At 39.8% G+C, this 15292-nt stretch overlaps 1 protein-coding gene across 4 annotated transcripts in view; it reads left to right on the forward strand.

The window, feature by feature from the left end:
- The first annotated feature begins 203 nt into the window (after nucleotides 1-203).
- LOC143484901 (protein phosphatase 1 regulatory subunit 12B-like) overlaps nucleotides 204-15292 on the forward strand; it is a 39707-nt gene continuing 24618 nt past the window's right edge. For 2 of the 4 annotated variants that reach the window (XM_076983940.1, XM_076983941.1), the window contains exons 1-3: nucleotides 204-512; nucleotides 11208-11224; nucleotides 11357-11477. In XM_076983940.1, coding sequence (XP_076840055.1) covers nucleotides 408-512; nucleotides 11208-11224; nucleotides 11357-11477 — 243 coding nt within the window. In that variant the 5' untranslated portion in view covers nucleotides 204-407. The remainder of the gene's footprint in view (nucleotides 513-11207; nucleotides 11225-11356; nucleotides 11478-15292) is intronic. The other 2 variants (XR_013122738.1, XM_076983942.1) reach the window with 1 other exon arrangement.

Consider the following 15292-nt stretch of genomic DNA (forward strand, 5'->3'; position numbering starts at 1 on the left):
GGTGTAACACTTGAGCAGCTTGTAAAAAGTCATAAACAGATAATTTTGAGGTTGAGGTTATCAATGGGGAGTGTGTTTGTGGGAGACACGGAGAAAGGGAGAGAGAAACAGAGATTGGGGGAGTGGAGATGTTGTGGGGGGGGGGGGGGGGGAGCAGCAGTTCCACCCCTCCATCTTTCTCTAATGATCGCTGCACTCTGAGGAGGAGGGAAGTTCAGAACGGCGGAGAGTCCCAGCACAGGGAACACGGAGAGAACAACTCCACTCCACTCCTTCTCTCTCTCTCGTTCTGTCTCCTATATATATACACCTGTTGAGTGCATCCTCTCTGTTATTTGTCATGGCCAGTTCAGCTGCTGTTCTCTGAGTGTTTTGCTACACTCACCATCGTTGTTGATTTTGGAGATATGTCGTCCCTCTATTCGCGTAACAAGGACCTGTCCTCTCGCACCAGGAAGTCTGTGTTGGACTCGCCACCCTCCTCCCCGTCCCCCAGCTCCAAAAGCTTGCGAGTAAGAACCAGCTGTGTGTGTTTCGGGTTTTTTTTTTCAGCAGGAAATTGGAGGGTTGTGCTTGAGGTCTGTTATGCTGTTTGAACAGAGTAATAGAACTGTTGTGACTGGCAGGAGGAAAGACTTTTAAGCCATTGGCTTACTATAAAGTACAGTGAGCAGAACTTGCAGAGATAGTGACTAGTTCAAGAAATAGATCACGTTGTAGGTCATGTTTTGTCATGATATTGTGACTTGCGTATCAATGATCAGTGACAGCTGACCATGACAAAGTACAAGGATTTTAAATGTATTTAAATTAAGTTTATTTTATGCAGTTAATAATTAGTGGTTATGATTTCTGAGGGAATATGGCATACACCGCAATGTTTTTTTGTTTGTTTTTTTGTTTTTTTTAACGCTTCAGTGTTTTCACTTTACAGAAATGAAAACTGTACTGTAATACAGTTTATTATATTTGCTTTTGATAAGTCATGTAGATCAAAGTTTGACTGGATTAATGTTTTTATGGATTAATTTTAAAAGTCGTTCTCAATTCTTTACAGCATCAGTAAACAACTTAATTGGAGCTTTAAAGTATAAGCAGACAATGAGGTTTTACAGAAACATTGCATAATTGAGGATATGGAGCACTAGTACTAGTTCATTTACTAGTACTAGTACTAGTTCATTTACTAGTACTAGTAGTATTTCAGTTTTTAACTAAGATATATAGAATTGTAAAATAATAGATTGTTGCTTTGCATTGAAGGACATACGGAGATGGATATAATAGATATTTAATTGCATTGCAATTATATGCTGTCACTTATGACTACAGTTATTTATGGGTCCTCTTTTTAGACCTCAGAACAAACACAAGCTCAGGGAGAGTAAGTGACCATTAAAGGCAGTGTGGATCTGAGATGACGTGTTTACTTCAGTAAAAAGAAGCTTGTAAATCAGCAGGTGCTGTTCTTCAGCTGGGCTGACTCTAGTGATGTGATGCATGATGTTTGCATCCACCACAAGCACCTCAACTGCTTAGCCTTAAGATGATTAGTGGAACTATGCAAATAAAAAAAATTATGAATCTATGAACAGTTTAGAAATCGCTTTTGGGAGAGTTAACTAATTTTGTAGTATTTCAGGAATAAATATCAAATGTTCACAAAATATTATTTTCAAATCCACAGCAGATGGGCATAAGCGATATAGGCCACTCAGTGAATGAATGCTTAAACAGTTTTTTCATCATACCCAAATCTAAGATTATACAAGTGGACCAGAAATTTCCATGATGAAGATGAACTTGGTCTGGCTCGGTTTCCTTCTAAGAAAAAGGAGGAGTGACAGGGTAGAAGCAGGAGACATATCGTGGTGGTGGTGTGGATCAGGCAAGAAATTAGTCAGGCAATGAAATATGTCTCACATTAATCAGAGAAAGAAATCTGAGAGTATAAGAAATAGTATTGCACTAAAAATAGCTTTTATGGAAGTTTGTATTGTAATACTACATTTGGGTATACAGACTTACCTTTTCCACTTTGCGAGCTGGCAAGAACCAGTGAGCTTTTAGTGGGGAATGTAGGAAGAGGGAATGTGAGAATTAATGAAAAATAAGAGTGTACAATAAAAGCTGAATAGGTATCTGATTATTTACATGTTCACACTTCTTTAGTTTACTATAGTAAATGTTACTGAATGTGTGCACTAAGATATCACCAATGTATGCCTACAGACCTCTTTGTCATTGAAACATGCTGCTTACTTTAGTAAGGAAAAGTCCACTATTTTTTCTGATGTAGGCCTGCATTTTACTGAAAGCATATCTGACTATGGAAGACCATGCTCATTATAAACATATTGCATATTGTCAGCATCCTGATACTGAATGCATGTGGGACTGTACGTATACACTGGTAGATGTTTCTTTGTTGTATTCCATTTCAAACTCCCCCATTGAAATCCCGACTTTTTCGATCCACATACTACACATACCTGCAGTTATGAGCCAGTTTAGTTGACGGTGTTGCTCGCACATATACTGTATCTGTTTTGGGGACCATCACCATGGGTCTGATGCAGTGAGATCCTTATATGGCAGATGCACTGTCTGCTCTACGTCTGCTCTGCCGCTCCTTGTTTGCCTACAGTGTGGAGTCTGTGATTTTGTTTCTTTGTCTTTCCCTCTTCTTCCCTGAAGGAACAATGATCAGGCAGATTGTCAGCATGGTTGCACAAGTCAGTTCCTCCTGTTCCCTCAGTTTGCGTAGCTAAAATCATTTCTTGAATAAACTAAACTGCTGTTTAATAAGTGCAAGTTCATAATAAAAAAGGCAAAATTCATAGAAAATTTTTAATTAGTTCAATTTAAACTTTTGCTCCAGTAGAGAGCAAGAACAACATATCATGTACAATCTTGATAGACCTCTCACACAGGCAATTGGATCTTTATTTATTTTTTAAATAATATAAAACAGCTTTTGTCTCTGCCTATGATGTCTGTGCTCACCCATAGAAGATGTAAAGTACTGAATGCTACGTGGTGATTAACATTGCACTGTTGCTGTAATGGAGAGAATGCATGCACAGAGAGAGCGAGAGAGAGATTGAGAGAGTGTGTGTGTGTTTTATGGGAAAGAAGCCTTAATGGTCACATTCAGTAGTGATTTCATGTCTGGTCAAGTTTATGTGAGACATATAAAAGTGGTGATGAAGTTTAATGGCATTTTTTGGCAAAATAAACAAACTCAAACCTGACATTAAGATACAAAGTGCACAAGTGGAGTGCATATTTAAAACATGCGTAACTTTTGAAAATAAAGTAGCGGTGCTGTTGTCACCACATCATATAGGTTGGTGAGAAACCTCACACAGCCAGCTAAGATTGAAGGTTGAGGTATTCAAACAAATAGTGAACATTTTGAAGAGGTACAATGAGCCTTAACTGCTGGTCACTGCGGAATGGTGTTGCTTTAAGCCCGATGCGAGCGTAAATGGTGACACAGTGTGCTGAAATGGTGTGGTGCTCATGGCCACCTGGGCATCAGCCTCGACGATGTGGAATACAGAGCAAGGCAGCTACTGACTGAGGACAGCTTAATGTTTGCAAGAGTGTTTGAGCATAGGAGATGAAACTATATACATTCACATATTAGCATTCATCTTGGGTGACAAACAGCAGATGTGAGCCTACACACAAGAAATAAATGTCAAATGACAGTTTAATGTTACGATATGCTATGATGTCCAGAATGTTAAGCAGTCAGTCATATTCATGGGCGGGGTGGGGGGGTGGGTGGGTGATGGATAAGCCTTATTCAGAATAAACTGGCTACAAAAGACTAGGCAAATTTGGTGGTAGATTAAAGGCAGAAGGAAAAGCAGGACAGCAAGAACATGGGGGTAAGGGGGGTTCCAGGTTTTCAGGGATGGATTACACATCCTAGAAAAGTCAGATGCAGATGAGTTTTTGGAGAATGGCCCCCTGGCATTTGCAATGAAAGAGCAGGTATACAAGGAACTGCAGTCTAGAAAAGACATGATCTCATTGAAAAGATAGTGAGTGGGGGATCCAATAATCTCAAGTCAAGCTGTACAAGTCATGGCATATATGTGGGGATTAAAAGATTATTGTATATCGGAAGACAGGTGTAGAAGCATCCTCTACTGAGGATTAAAGAAATTTGAGCAATGTAGTAAATGTCCAATTTAATTAGATTCAGAAACAAATGCTGCTACATGCTGAGTACACTAATATACTAATATACACTACCATAAATACAAATTGAGGCATGTTTGTGTACAATAGACTTCCTTCTAGCATCAGTTCTGCAGTGTCAATATTCCAGAGGATTATAGAAAACGTATTGAAGGATCTTAGTATTGTTGTCTGTCTGTATGACCTACTAGGGTCAGGCAACAATAATAAGGAGATTTTGTAGAACTTGGAGGATGTGTTCCTTGATAAGTGTGGATGGAGCAAAACACAGATTCAAATCTGCGTTATATGCTGGATAGAGAGGGTGTACACCAGTCATGGACAAGCTCAGAGCTATAAAGGGGCACCACCACCACAAGAATTACAAAGTGCTAAGAACTAGGGACAAAATGTTATTGCACTATGATCTTAGTGGGTCACATTTGCATGTGAAGCATTGGCAAATGGCATTGTGCTATCCTGCTTTCACTTAGCTGTCCCTTAGGTGTTTGTCTCACCTTCCTTTAGCTAAAACAACTGATTTAGGGACTTCAGTTGTCACAGAAACACTCCGTGCACTACATAATGCGTACCTGGATAAGACTCAACTCAAAACAGGTGGGGGAGAACTACTCGAATGAACTGTGTACTTTCCAGAGTACTTATAGAAGGATGGCAATGTCAGGTATGTACTTTGAAAAGGTTTGTGGATTCCTAGTATCATTACTGAGCAAACAGGACCAGTGTCATAAGGTCTCTAGTTGTGACATGGACATGATTACAGTGATCAACTAGGAGCCAGACCAGAAGCTGTCATGTCCCACAATATGGACCTCAAAATATTAGTCTGGAGTACCTGTCACGAGGGACATTCTGCTGTTTCAGCAGCACAGGTGAAACACATCTGTGAGCATACCAGTTACAGAGGACCTTATGGTTAAAAGGAAAATGTTTTAATTGATTATGGATAATTGGTTGGATGTTTGCATTTATGTTAAAGTGGATTGGTTCATGATTAGATGCTTTAACAGTATAACAAACTTTGATTAACTGTTGGTTCATATGTGTTGACATGCAGGACTGTGTCTTTGTACCGATAGGTGAGGACATTATGAGATGTTTCACTGTTTTTCAGCTACACAGAGGGTTAAAGATGTTGCTGTAATAGAAAGTGTGCATTTAATTTCATTTTTAGCATTTGGCAGATGCTCTTGTTCATGGTAATTTATCTACATCTACATTTACATTTTTATGGCATTAAGCAGATGCTCTTATCCAGAGGGAATGACAAAAGTGCTTATTTGTCTACTTAGACATTTGGAATAGCGTACTGAGCTAGTCCAACAATGCCCTTAATGTGAGATATTGTCAGAAGCAAGATGACGCCAGTAGGTTTTTCAGGGAGATGAACATTTAGAGATGCAATATATAATAATTCAATGCTATGAAATACAATGCAATTTATGTGCAATTACTACAAAAACTGCTAAATCAAGACAGTTCAAGTGTGAATGTAAAGTGTTCCTATAAGTCCATGATTATTCTGTCTCCATGATTAGATTATGTTCAAAGAGACGAGTCTTCAGTTAGGGTGTGAAGACAGTAAGGAGTGAGTGGGAGTTTATTCCCCCAACTGGAAACCAAAACAGAAAAAAAACATCTTGAACTATAAAGTGAACCTGGGCTGAACTTGAAGCCTGGGCTTCAGAGCAGATTTTCACCCTTGCTATCATTCAGGAAGGAGCAGGTTCATGTTAAGCTTTGTAGACAAGTAACAATTCAAGCAGCCACAGTGCAGTAGTGGAGTGATATGAGAGAACTTATGAACATTGAAGATTATTTATCAGTGTGATGGCGTGTGTGCGTCATGAATTGAATCCATAACCTTGATAATGTTAAAGCCTTGTTCTACCTCTACCAAGTGAGCCACAGAAATAAAGTAATTATGCTGTTGTGGCATAAACACAAGCTTGTAAACACTTGCTCGACTCCCAGTCTGGAATTAAAACTCAAGAGCTGTGCTGCACAACAAACTGTTTTTAACTTAGAGTCTTAGCGTCTTAAAACTGCATTTCTTACGGCACACACTTTAACACACTAATTACGCCATGTGCAACACAGCTGTTGAACACCAATCTCACCAATAGATAAACAATTAAAAACAGCATAAATGTAAAACAAAACTATATTATGTTGGTGTGGTCTCACTAGTCACTAACACTATGAATTCTTTTGTTTGTTGCGTGATGAGGAGGATGGCTTCCAGATTTGAAATGAAATTGAAATGTGCCATATTTTGTCAATTGTGATTTTTTACACCCCAATCGAAATTTGTTCTCCGCTTTTAACCCATCTGTGCAGTCAGAACACACACACACACACACACACTAGTGATTACTAGGGGGCTGTGGATCACACGTGCCCAGAGCGGTGGGCAGCCCTAGCCCGGCGCCCGGGGAGCAGTTGGGGTTAGGTGTCTTGCTCAAGGGCACCTCAGTCATGGCCTGTCTGGGAATCGAACCCACGACCCTCCGGTCACAAGACCAGTTCCCTAACCGCCAGGCCATGACTGCCTGGACATGATTTGATTCTTAGTGGTAGGTCTGAACACATTAGTGTAGTAGCTATCTAGGTATCTAGCTATGTTAACAAACAAGGGACTTCATTGTTTACTGTGGTTATAAAGATCAGTTTCAAAGTATTATTATTTTGGCATTGAACACAGCAGATTTGTTTGCAAGATACCAGATAGACACAGTAGACCACACAATTTATTTAAAAATACTTTATTCTGAGACTTTCCAGCATTGGGCTGTAGATGGTGGTCTAGTAAAATGAGTTTGCCTTGCTATCCAGTCAAATCAACTCCTGATGTTCAAAACAACACACGCGTCTTTTTTTTCTGCTCAGTTTAAATGCACTTTGTGGACCATCATACTGTGGATCAAATACTGCATTTAAGATTTTGCTATACAGGAAGAGAGCATGATTCAACATGCACTGAATGCTATTTCAGTTTATTTAGCAGACTTTAGTTCTGTGAGGATGTCTCAATCTGCAATAATTTCATTGTGCAAACTTAAATGACTCACTAGACTTACATGTGTGGTCTGGTAAGCAGACCTCTATATACTATGTGGTCAGTAGATACATTTTGATAAATTTGCATGTGTGATGTGGCTGTGTGCTGTGGTGAATAGTTCAGCTGGGCTGCATTCAGCAAGTTTTTCAAGCAGCAGCGCTGTGTAGTATGACCACATAAGGACAGGCGTCTTTGCCAGAGCTGTGTAAACATTCTCAAGACTGCGCCTCTCTAAGACCAGCACGTGTCCTCCGCTCTCGTGCCTCCTAGTGTACTTTCCCCTCATACTCAGCACCACTGAGCTAAGAAAAAAACTGGCATTTTAAAGAGATGTGAAACAACATGTGTACAGGTACAAGACATGGCCAAGCATGACTAACTCACTAATGAATTAATTCACCTATTTACTCATGTACTCACTCAGGGTGGCTGTGTTTATGCCCTTGGCATTGATGTCTTTATTAACATGCAAGCTGCAAACATGGACATGGTGAAATGACCTTTCTAAGCACAATTTCAGATTTTTTTAAAATCACTGTGGTCATTCTGTGTCCTTTTTTGGTAGTTTAAGGTCATTCAGACAGGACAGAACATTTTCTTCCACAACATTATACAGTTCAGTGTGGATTTATCTAAACAGGATGCATCTTCATCTCTTACACTCTCACTCAGTGGCACAGATCAACCTCTAATATCAAGGAATGTAAGAGGTGGATATACAATCCAAATTACATCCCTGTTCCCACACACACACACACACACACACACACACACACACACACACACACACACACACACACACACACACACACACACACACACACACACACTTCTGCCTGTTTCTGTTTCTCCCTTCTAACCAACCATATTAGGCCAACAGCTATTATACTGTTACATTATTTTGTTTTCATATATTACAATGACACTTATATTACCGTGGGTAACACGGTGGCTTGGTGGTTAGCACGTTTGCCTCTCAGCACTGGGGTCTTGGGTTCAAGTCCCTATCTGAGTGGAGTTTCCATGTTCTCCCTGTGTTTGCGTGGGTTTCCTCCGGGATCTCCGGTTTCCTCCCACAGTCCAAAAACATGGAGGTTAGGTAACTTGGCAGTCAACAAAAAATTCTCCCTGAGTGTGTGTCTGTGTCTCTATGTTCAATAAAAAGTAGTGTCTGTGTCTGTGTGCGTGTGTGCTTGTATGCCCAGTGGTGGATGGTGCTCTGCCACTAGGGTCTGTCCTCTCTCCCCTTCCTGCACCCCATTCAGTCCCCCAGGGGGCTGTGGATCCCGGTAGAGAGTACGCTGTGCGCAATTGGCTGCCGCTTCTCACCGGTGTGTGTGTGATTGGTTGTCTTGTGAATTGTACCTGTGTTAAATTGTAAAGCGCCTTGGGAATTTGGAAAGGCGTTATATAAATCGAACATTCATTCATTCAATTTTAGATTTTTTTTAAATCACTGTGGTCATTCGGTGTCCTTTTTTGGTAGTTTAAGGTCATTCAGACAGGACAGAACATTTTCTTCCACAACATTATACAGTTCAGTGTGGATTTATCTAAACAGGATGCATCTTCATCTCTTACACTCTCACTCAGTGGCACAGATCAACCTCTAATATCAAGGAATGTAAGAGGTGGATATACAATCCAAATTACATCCCTGTTCCCACACACACACACACACACACACACACACTTCTGCCTGTTTCTGTTTCTCCCTTCTAACCAACCATATTAGGCCAACAGCTATTATACTGTTACATTATTTTGTTTTCATATATTACAATGACACTTATATTACCAAGAAAAATACTGATAAAGTTTCAATTTCCCCATCTGCAGTAAACACACGATCTGGCTTTTTAAATGATCCTTTATTTATTTAAAAAAAGAATGGGGACATGTCTCATGCTTTTTCCACTGTGTGGAGAAAAAAAGTATGTACAAGCCCTTAGCCTTTGAGGTTAACAAGGAAAACTATGATTAAACACTTATGATCAATCAGAGGATTTATGTTTTAATAACTTTTTTCACTATGGCTATTTTTGTTAACATAATTCAGTTATCCTGACTGCTGTACGGTAGTTATGGGATGGACATAGTAACAATATAGCATTGTGCTTAAAGTGCTTACTAAAGTTCAACTTAGTAAACATCTGCTTATCCAAATTATCAAACTATATCAACTACTAAGAGAGATTACAATAAGCACTTCTATATCTATAAGTCAGCCAGATGAATGGCTGAAACCCAGCTTGTGTTGTATATCTTCTGATCTATTATAAAACACTGGCTTGGCACAGGTCCTTCTTTGTCCCAGACTCCCCTTGCATTCTTAACTTTAAACACTTTTATGCTGTTATTTCATTACCTCCATAAGCACTGCACTGGAGAACTGCAAACATTTTACACACTCACAAATCAGCGACCACCACCCCTGTTCCAAAACAGCTGTCGATAAACACAAAGTCTGTTGCTCAGTGCCATTGACCCTCATAATTATTATTAAGTGTTTTCATCAACTTGCCTTGGCACACATAAGAATGTCTATTCCTGCTTCTTCTGGTCCCACATCAGTTTGCTTATATGGTAAACGTATTGTCCTGGTCTACCTTGAACAGTTGCGTCACTTGCATCCGAACTGACTATATGTGGCAGGTTAAGGGTTAACGTTCCCTGGCCACTTAGTTCTGGGTATGTCTTTAATTTGCTGCCTGATTACCTTGTAATTCATGAGGAGCTGCAGTGTATAAATGGCCTTGGGGGGGAAAGCCATAAGCTGACCCACACCTGAGAAGTCTCCCTGCCTGTTATACCAAGAACATTGTGTTCTGAAGCAAGTGTTTGTGGGCTGTGGCATGTCTGAATATTACTTCTCTAGATGCTGAAAACTGTTTTTCTTATTTAGAAAGTTATTGTCAAGGCAAATAACCTCACGCTGACTGCATTGTTGCGGTAAATTGAGCAGTGGTTGCTGGTGTCATCTTTGGTAAAGCTCTCCTCAGGTTCTGGTTATATATCGGTGAACTAACTTCCACATAATTCCATATGCAATAGCCGACCAATCTAAAGATTTTTGGCTATGTTTAATTCATGGATGGTAATAGGCTGAATCCTGCTTCAACGGTTCTTGTTGTCCAGTGGCTCTGATGCTGTTTTGCCTGGTTTTATTCTAATTTTATTCTGTCACCTGTGTAGCGTCAGACCTTTTTTGGCATGATTCACTTAAGCAGGATGTAAACAGGTGTTTTTAAATCAATGCAGGTCTGGGTTTTCTGTTTCATATTTTTTTACTTTTAGGTTTCTTTTAAGTGCTTTGGGTGGAGAGATTTTTTAAAGTTATTTTATTGTGTACATGGAGTGTTTGTAACTGTAGAAAGTCTGCCTTCACAGGATAAGACTCAGCACCCCTGGTGATGTTTTAGCTTTTTTTTTTTTTTTTGGTTGGCTAAGCAATTGTAACATTGACTGTCCAGGGTAAACAGTCACAAAAGTATTGGACACAAAACCAATTAAATTTAAAAAAGGTCCCCAAAGAGGTTTACTGAAGTTCTGTTAGTTAGATTGTTAGATTGTTTTCAACCACAGTTCACTTGGTAATAATTATAATTAGCTATTCATGTAGTTCATAAATGTGTATATGTATTATATATGTACAGTATATTTTCTGGTTACATCCTTCTATTATGTAATGCTTCTGATTGTGATTCAATTTTCAGGATTTGTAGTTTTCATTGCTCATACCTTTTTAGTGTAAGGTTGGAGCTAATCTCTGGTGTTGTGCATGCTGGTTCTTAAAGGCTGAGTGAATCTGTTGTTATTTGTTCCATGTTTTCCTATGCAGACTTCACAATAGATCGAATAAGTATACATATTTAAGGTGATATAATAGTATGCTATCATAAAATAACATTGAATTTGCTTTGTTTTACAGCATGACAGAATATCTAGGTGAGTATAGAACTTTAGATTTAAAGCATTTCCTCTTTTTTTTGCTCTCATTCATAGGAAGACATAAGAAAAATAATTTTTCCAGAAATAACGAAGTGTTTAACTTAAAATGTGTACCTTTATTTGTGACAGGTCCGATTCCAGTGGTGTGGAATGTTCAGACAGACCGAACAAAACCAGCTACACCCGTAGAGACCGCTTAGCTTCTCTAAATAAGACGGACGATGACTCCACCAGTACGAGCTACAAGAAGGTAGATAAGCATTTGACTGATTCAGTTTATGATGAATTATAAACAATCTTAAAGGCACATAAAAATGTTTTTGATTTCATCATTCAAATGTTATCACAGAACATTAGCTGAGATTGAGCATCACGTCCAGCTCCTCCCTCCTAACTGGTCCCGCCTAGTTTTCCCTGTTCCCTTGGTTTCCCCTCTGTCTGCCACGCCCATGTCCTCAATTTTCCCACTTGCGTCTCGTTTCACCTCCATGTTTTCTGTGTATTTAAACCCCTCCGTTCTACCCCTTGTCGTCTGTCATTGTACGTGAGTCTCCTTGCCTTCCTGTTTCATACATATTCTAGGTTTGATGTCCTTGATTTATGTTTCTTTGTTTACTCTGGTCACTCCTGTCTGTGTATGGTTTATCCCGTTGCCCTTCTGCTCCGCTCCTTGTTGTCAGTCTCGTCTCTCGTCTTGTACTTTGGGTTTATGTGTAACCTCGTCGTGTTCGGTTGTAGACCTGTCTTCGTTGTGTTTAAGTGTAGTCAGGTTTTGTTACTCTCTCTCCCCTTGTCGTTACTCCCCTTGGTGTTATGGTTCTCCCCGTCTCCGTTTAAGTAGCGTGCGTGTAGTATGTTCCTATGTGTGTTTACTTTGCTTAGTTGTCTGGGTTTCTCGGTCCATAGTCTTAGCCTTTCGTTGTATAGCGTAGTGCCTATTTGTGTTCGGTGTTTCTGTCTAGTGTTTTGTAGTTCCCCTTTTAATAAATATTCATCACTCTGCATTTGCGTCACCTCTGTTTTTGGTAAACGTAACATTGAAATTAGCTGAGGGTTACGGTTCCGCCGCGGCACGACATGGCAGCGTAATTTGGCTCTCCTCCTGACATTCCAGTAAAACAACCCTAAAAACACAACGAATATAAAAACCGAAGTGAATTTCTAAGATAATGCAAAAAGGGGTTGCAACAAGGCGAAGGACAAATATGTTGACGACCGACACAACCCAGAATTTTGCTGAACAGCGAAGCCGAAGCGGTTCTCCCGAGCAAGAACAACATGGCGGGCCAGAACAAGAGGTCAGCCTGCTTAGCATTCTAAACGAGCTGAAAGATTTCAGACGGGACAACCGGCAACAGCTTGCAGACATAAAGCAAGAATTGAATAAAACGAACGCCAGATTAGAGCAAGCGGAAGAACGCATCGGCGAGACGGAGGAGAGGCTGCAGACGGCAACATCGCTGATCCAGCATCTTCTCCGACGCCAAACTGAAATGGAGGCCAAGCTAATTGACCAAGAAGGCCGCTCGCGCAGAGACAACCTCCGAATCTATGGCATCCCCGAAGATGCAGAGGGAAAGGACATGATCAGTTTTCTGGAGAATTTTCTTACCAATGCGCTTGACTTCCCTCAAGATGAAAACCTACGAATCGAGAGAGCGCATAGAGCATTGGTCCCGAAACCATCCGGCCCACAGGGAAGACCGCGGTCAGTAGTGGCAAAATTCACAAGCTATAGAATCAAAGAAGTGGTGCTTCGTAAAGCTTGGCAGAAGAAAGAGGTTCTCTATAATAATACCCGTGTTTATGTGGATCACGACTATCCTCCTGCTATCCTTAAACAACGCAGTGAATATAAGGAAGCAAAGAAAGTATTGAAAGAACAGAAAATCAAATTCCAGACACCTTACCCAGCGAGACTCCGCGTGTTTTACGAGGATGGTACCAGGCTGTATCAGAACGCGGCGGACGCAACGAAGGACATGGCCTCGCGGGGAATACCGGTGCAAGTGCTCGAACCACAGACCGATTCGGCCCTCGAAGAGATGCAGCTTTTATCGGAATGGCAGGTGGTTACTCGTCGCCCACATCACCGGGCTCAGGCTCCGGCTACAGGATCTACACAGCCAGGGAAAACGACTTCTGTACCACGTTATAGGGAAAAGTTGCGGGAGTTCAGGCGGAAACCTACTGTGGAGGACTGAACTATGATCAGACGTTCTGAACTACACTACAGGAATAGATAAGTTATCCATACATTCTCAGTTAATCGGTTTAATTAACATCGGTCATACATGACTATTTATTTCACACGAGGTATTATTCCTACGCCATCTGAAATTAAAGTTTCTGAATTAAGTTAACAAGTCAGGATCTAAAAAGGAAAAGAAATAACGAATGCTACCACGGACGTTCTTTTAAGGGCCCTACTCTGCCTAAAGAGTGGGATATTCCCTTATGGGTGTATTGACTACCTAAGCACCCAAAGGGCTCTTCTGAAACGACCCCCGGCATTGGAATCTGCTGTTCTGTTTGAATGTACCATAGTTACTTTTATTACACTGTTTTTGTGTGGATTTTTGAAGTTTACGTGTCACATGATGTTTATGAATTTTAAATTCAGCTCAGAGAGGTGGGGAAATTATGAGAAAGAACTGGATATGCTTCATAAACTATGAACAACCAAAATCTTAAAGTAATTTCTTTTAATGTAAACGGGCTGCTAAACCCAGTGAAGAGAAGTAAGATTTTAACAAAAATGAAAAAGGAAAAAGCACATATTGTCCTTCTGCAGGAAACACACCTGGATTCTAGTGAACATGAAAAACTTAAAAGGATAGGTTTCTCAAAAATTTATTATTCATCTTATAAATCAGGCCATAGGAGAGGGGTTGCAATTTTATTTTCTAATAAAATACCATTTGAACAAATATCTGAAATAAAAGATAAAGAGGGAAGGTATGTCATGGTTTCAGGAAAAGTAGAGGGCATTCTAATAACTATATTGAACGTTTATGCACCACCTGGTAGTGATTTTACATTTTATAGGAAAATGTTTGACCTTATGGCAAAAGCAGAAGGTATTGTAATTTGTGGGGGAGATTGGAATATACGTTTGAATCCAAGATTGGACTCGACAAAAGATAACTCAAGGAATGCATTACATAAAAAAATGTCTATACTTATGACAGAATTGGGTATAATAGATATCTGGAGGGACCTGAACCCAACAGGACGTGACTACACATATTACTCCCCGCCCCACAATGTTTACTCAAGGATTGATTACTTCTTTTTATTTAAAAGAGACCGACACAGAATACGTCATAATGATATAGGTATAATTGATTTGTCAGATCACGCACCAATTTCATTGAGTATCCAAATTAATAGAACTATGGGAAATACACTGTGGAGGCTTAACTCAAGCATTTTAAATAATCAGCATTTCAAAACACAAATGGCTGAAGAAATTAAAATGTTTTTTCAACAGAATGACGATGGGGAAGTGGGTTCAGAGATAGTGTGGGACACTTTAAAGGCAGTCATGAGAGGCAAAATAATAGCCCACTGTGCTTATCAAAAGAAAATAAGACAATCCAGACTGTTGGACTTGTAGGGGTTTCACCTACTAATCCTTTAAAGTAGATATAATTTGTTTTACCTTAATTATTAATCAGTCTCATTAATTTTAGAATCAGTCTCATATTCTAATTATACCAGAACCACAAGTTTAGTTATCAACTAAAGGTAATGAATGGTTTGGTATCTGAAGGATTTAACAATGAATTCTTTGGAGGTTTTGGCAACAACCACTTTTGAATGACATCAACACAGACAATTTGGTGAAAATAAATGATACATTTATTTAAAACCAACTATTCTAAAACACAAAGAGCATCAACATGGATCAGTATATTTACAGTGAAGAAAAAAAAGGGGAGGAGTAAGTGTGCGCGCTTGTGCGCGTGTGAGGAGGCGGAGTTGTAATCTCAGTTCTCCTATGGAGAACAAAGCAACTAAAATGGCGCCGACTTTAAACAGTAGAGCAGCGTGACTATGTTA

This window comes from Brachyhypopomus gauderio, chromosome 21, assembly GCF_052324685.1.
Source record: "Brachyhypopomus gauderio isolate BG-103 chromosome 21, BGAUD_0.2, whole genome shotgun sequence".
In the NCBI taxonomy this organism is placed as follows: domain Eukaryota; kingdom Metazoa; phylum Chordata; class Actinopteri; order Gymnotiformes; family Hypopomidae; genus Brachyhypopomus; species Brachyhypopomus gauderio.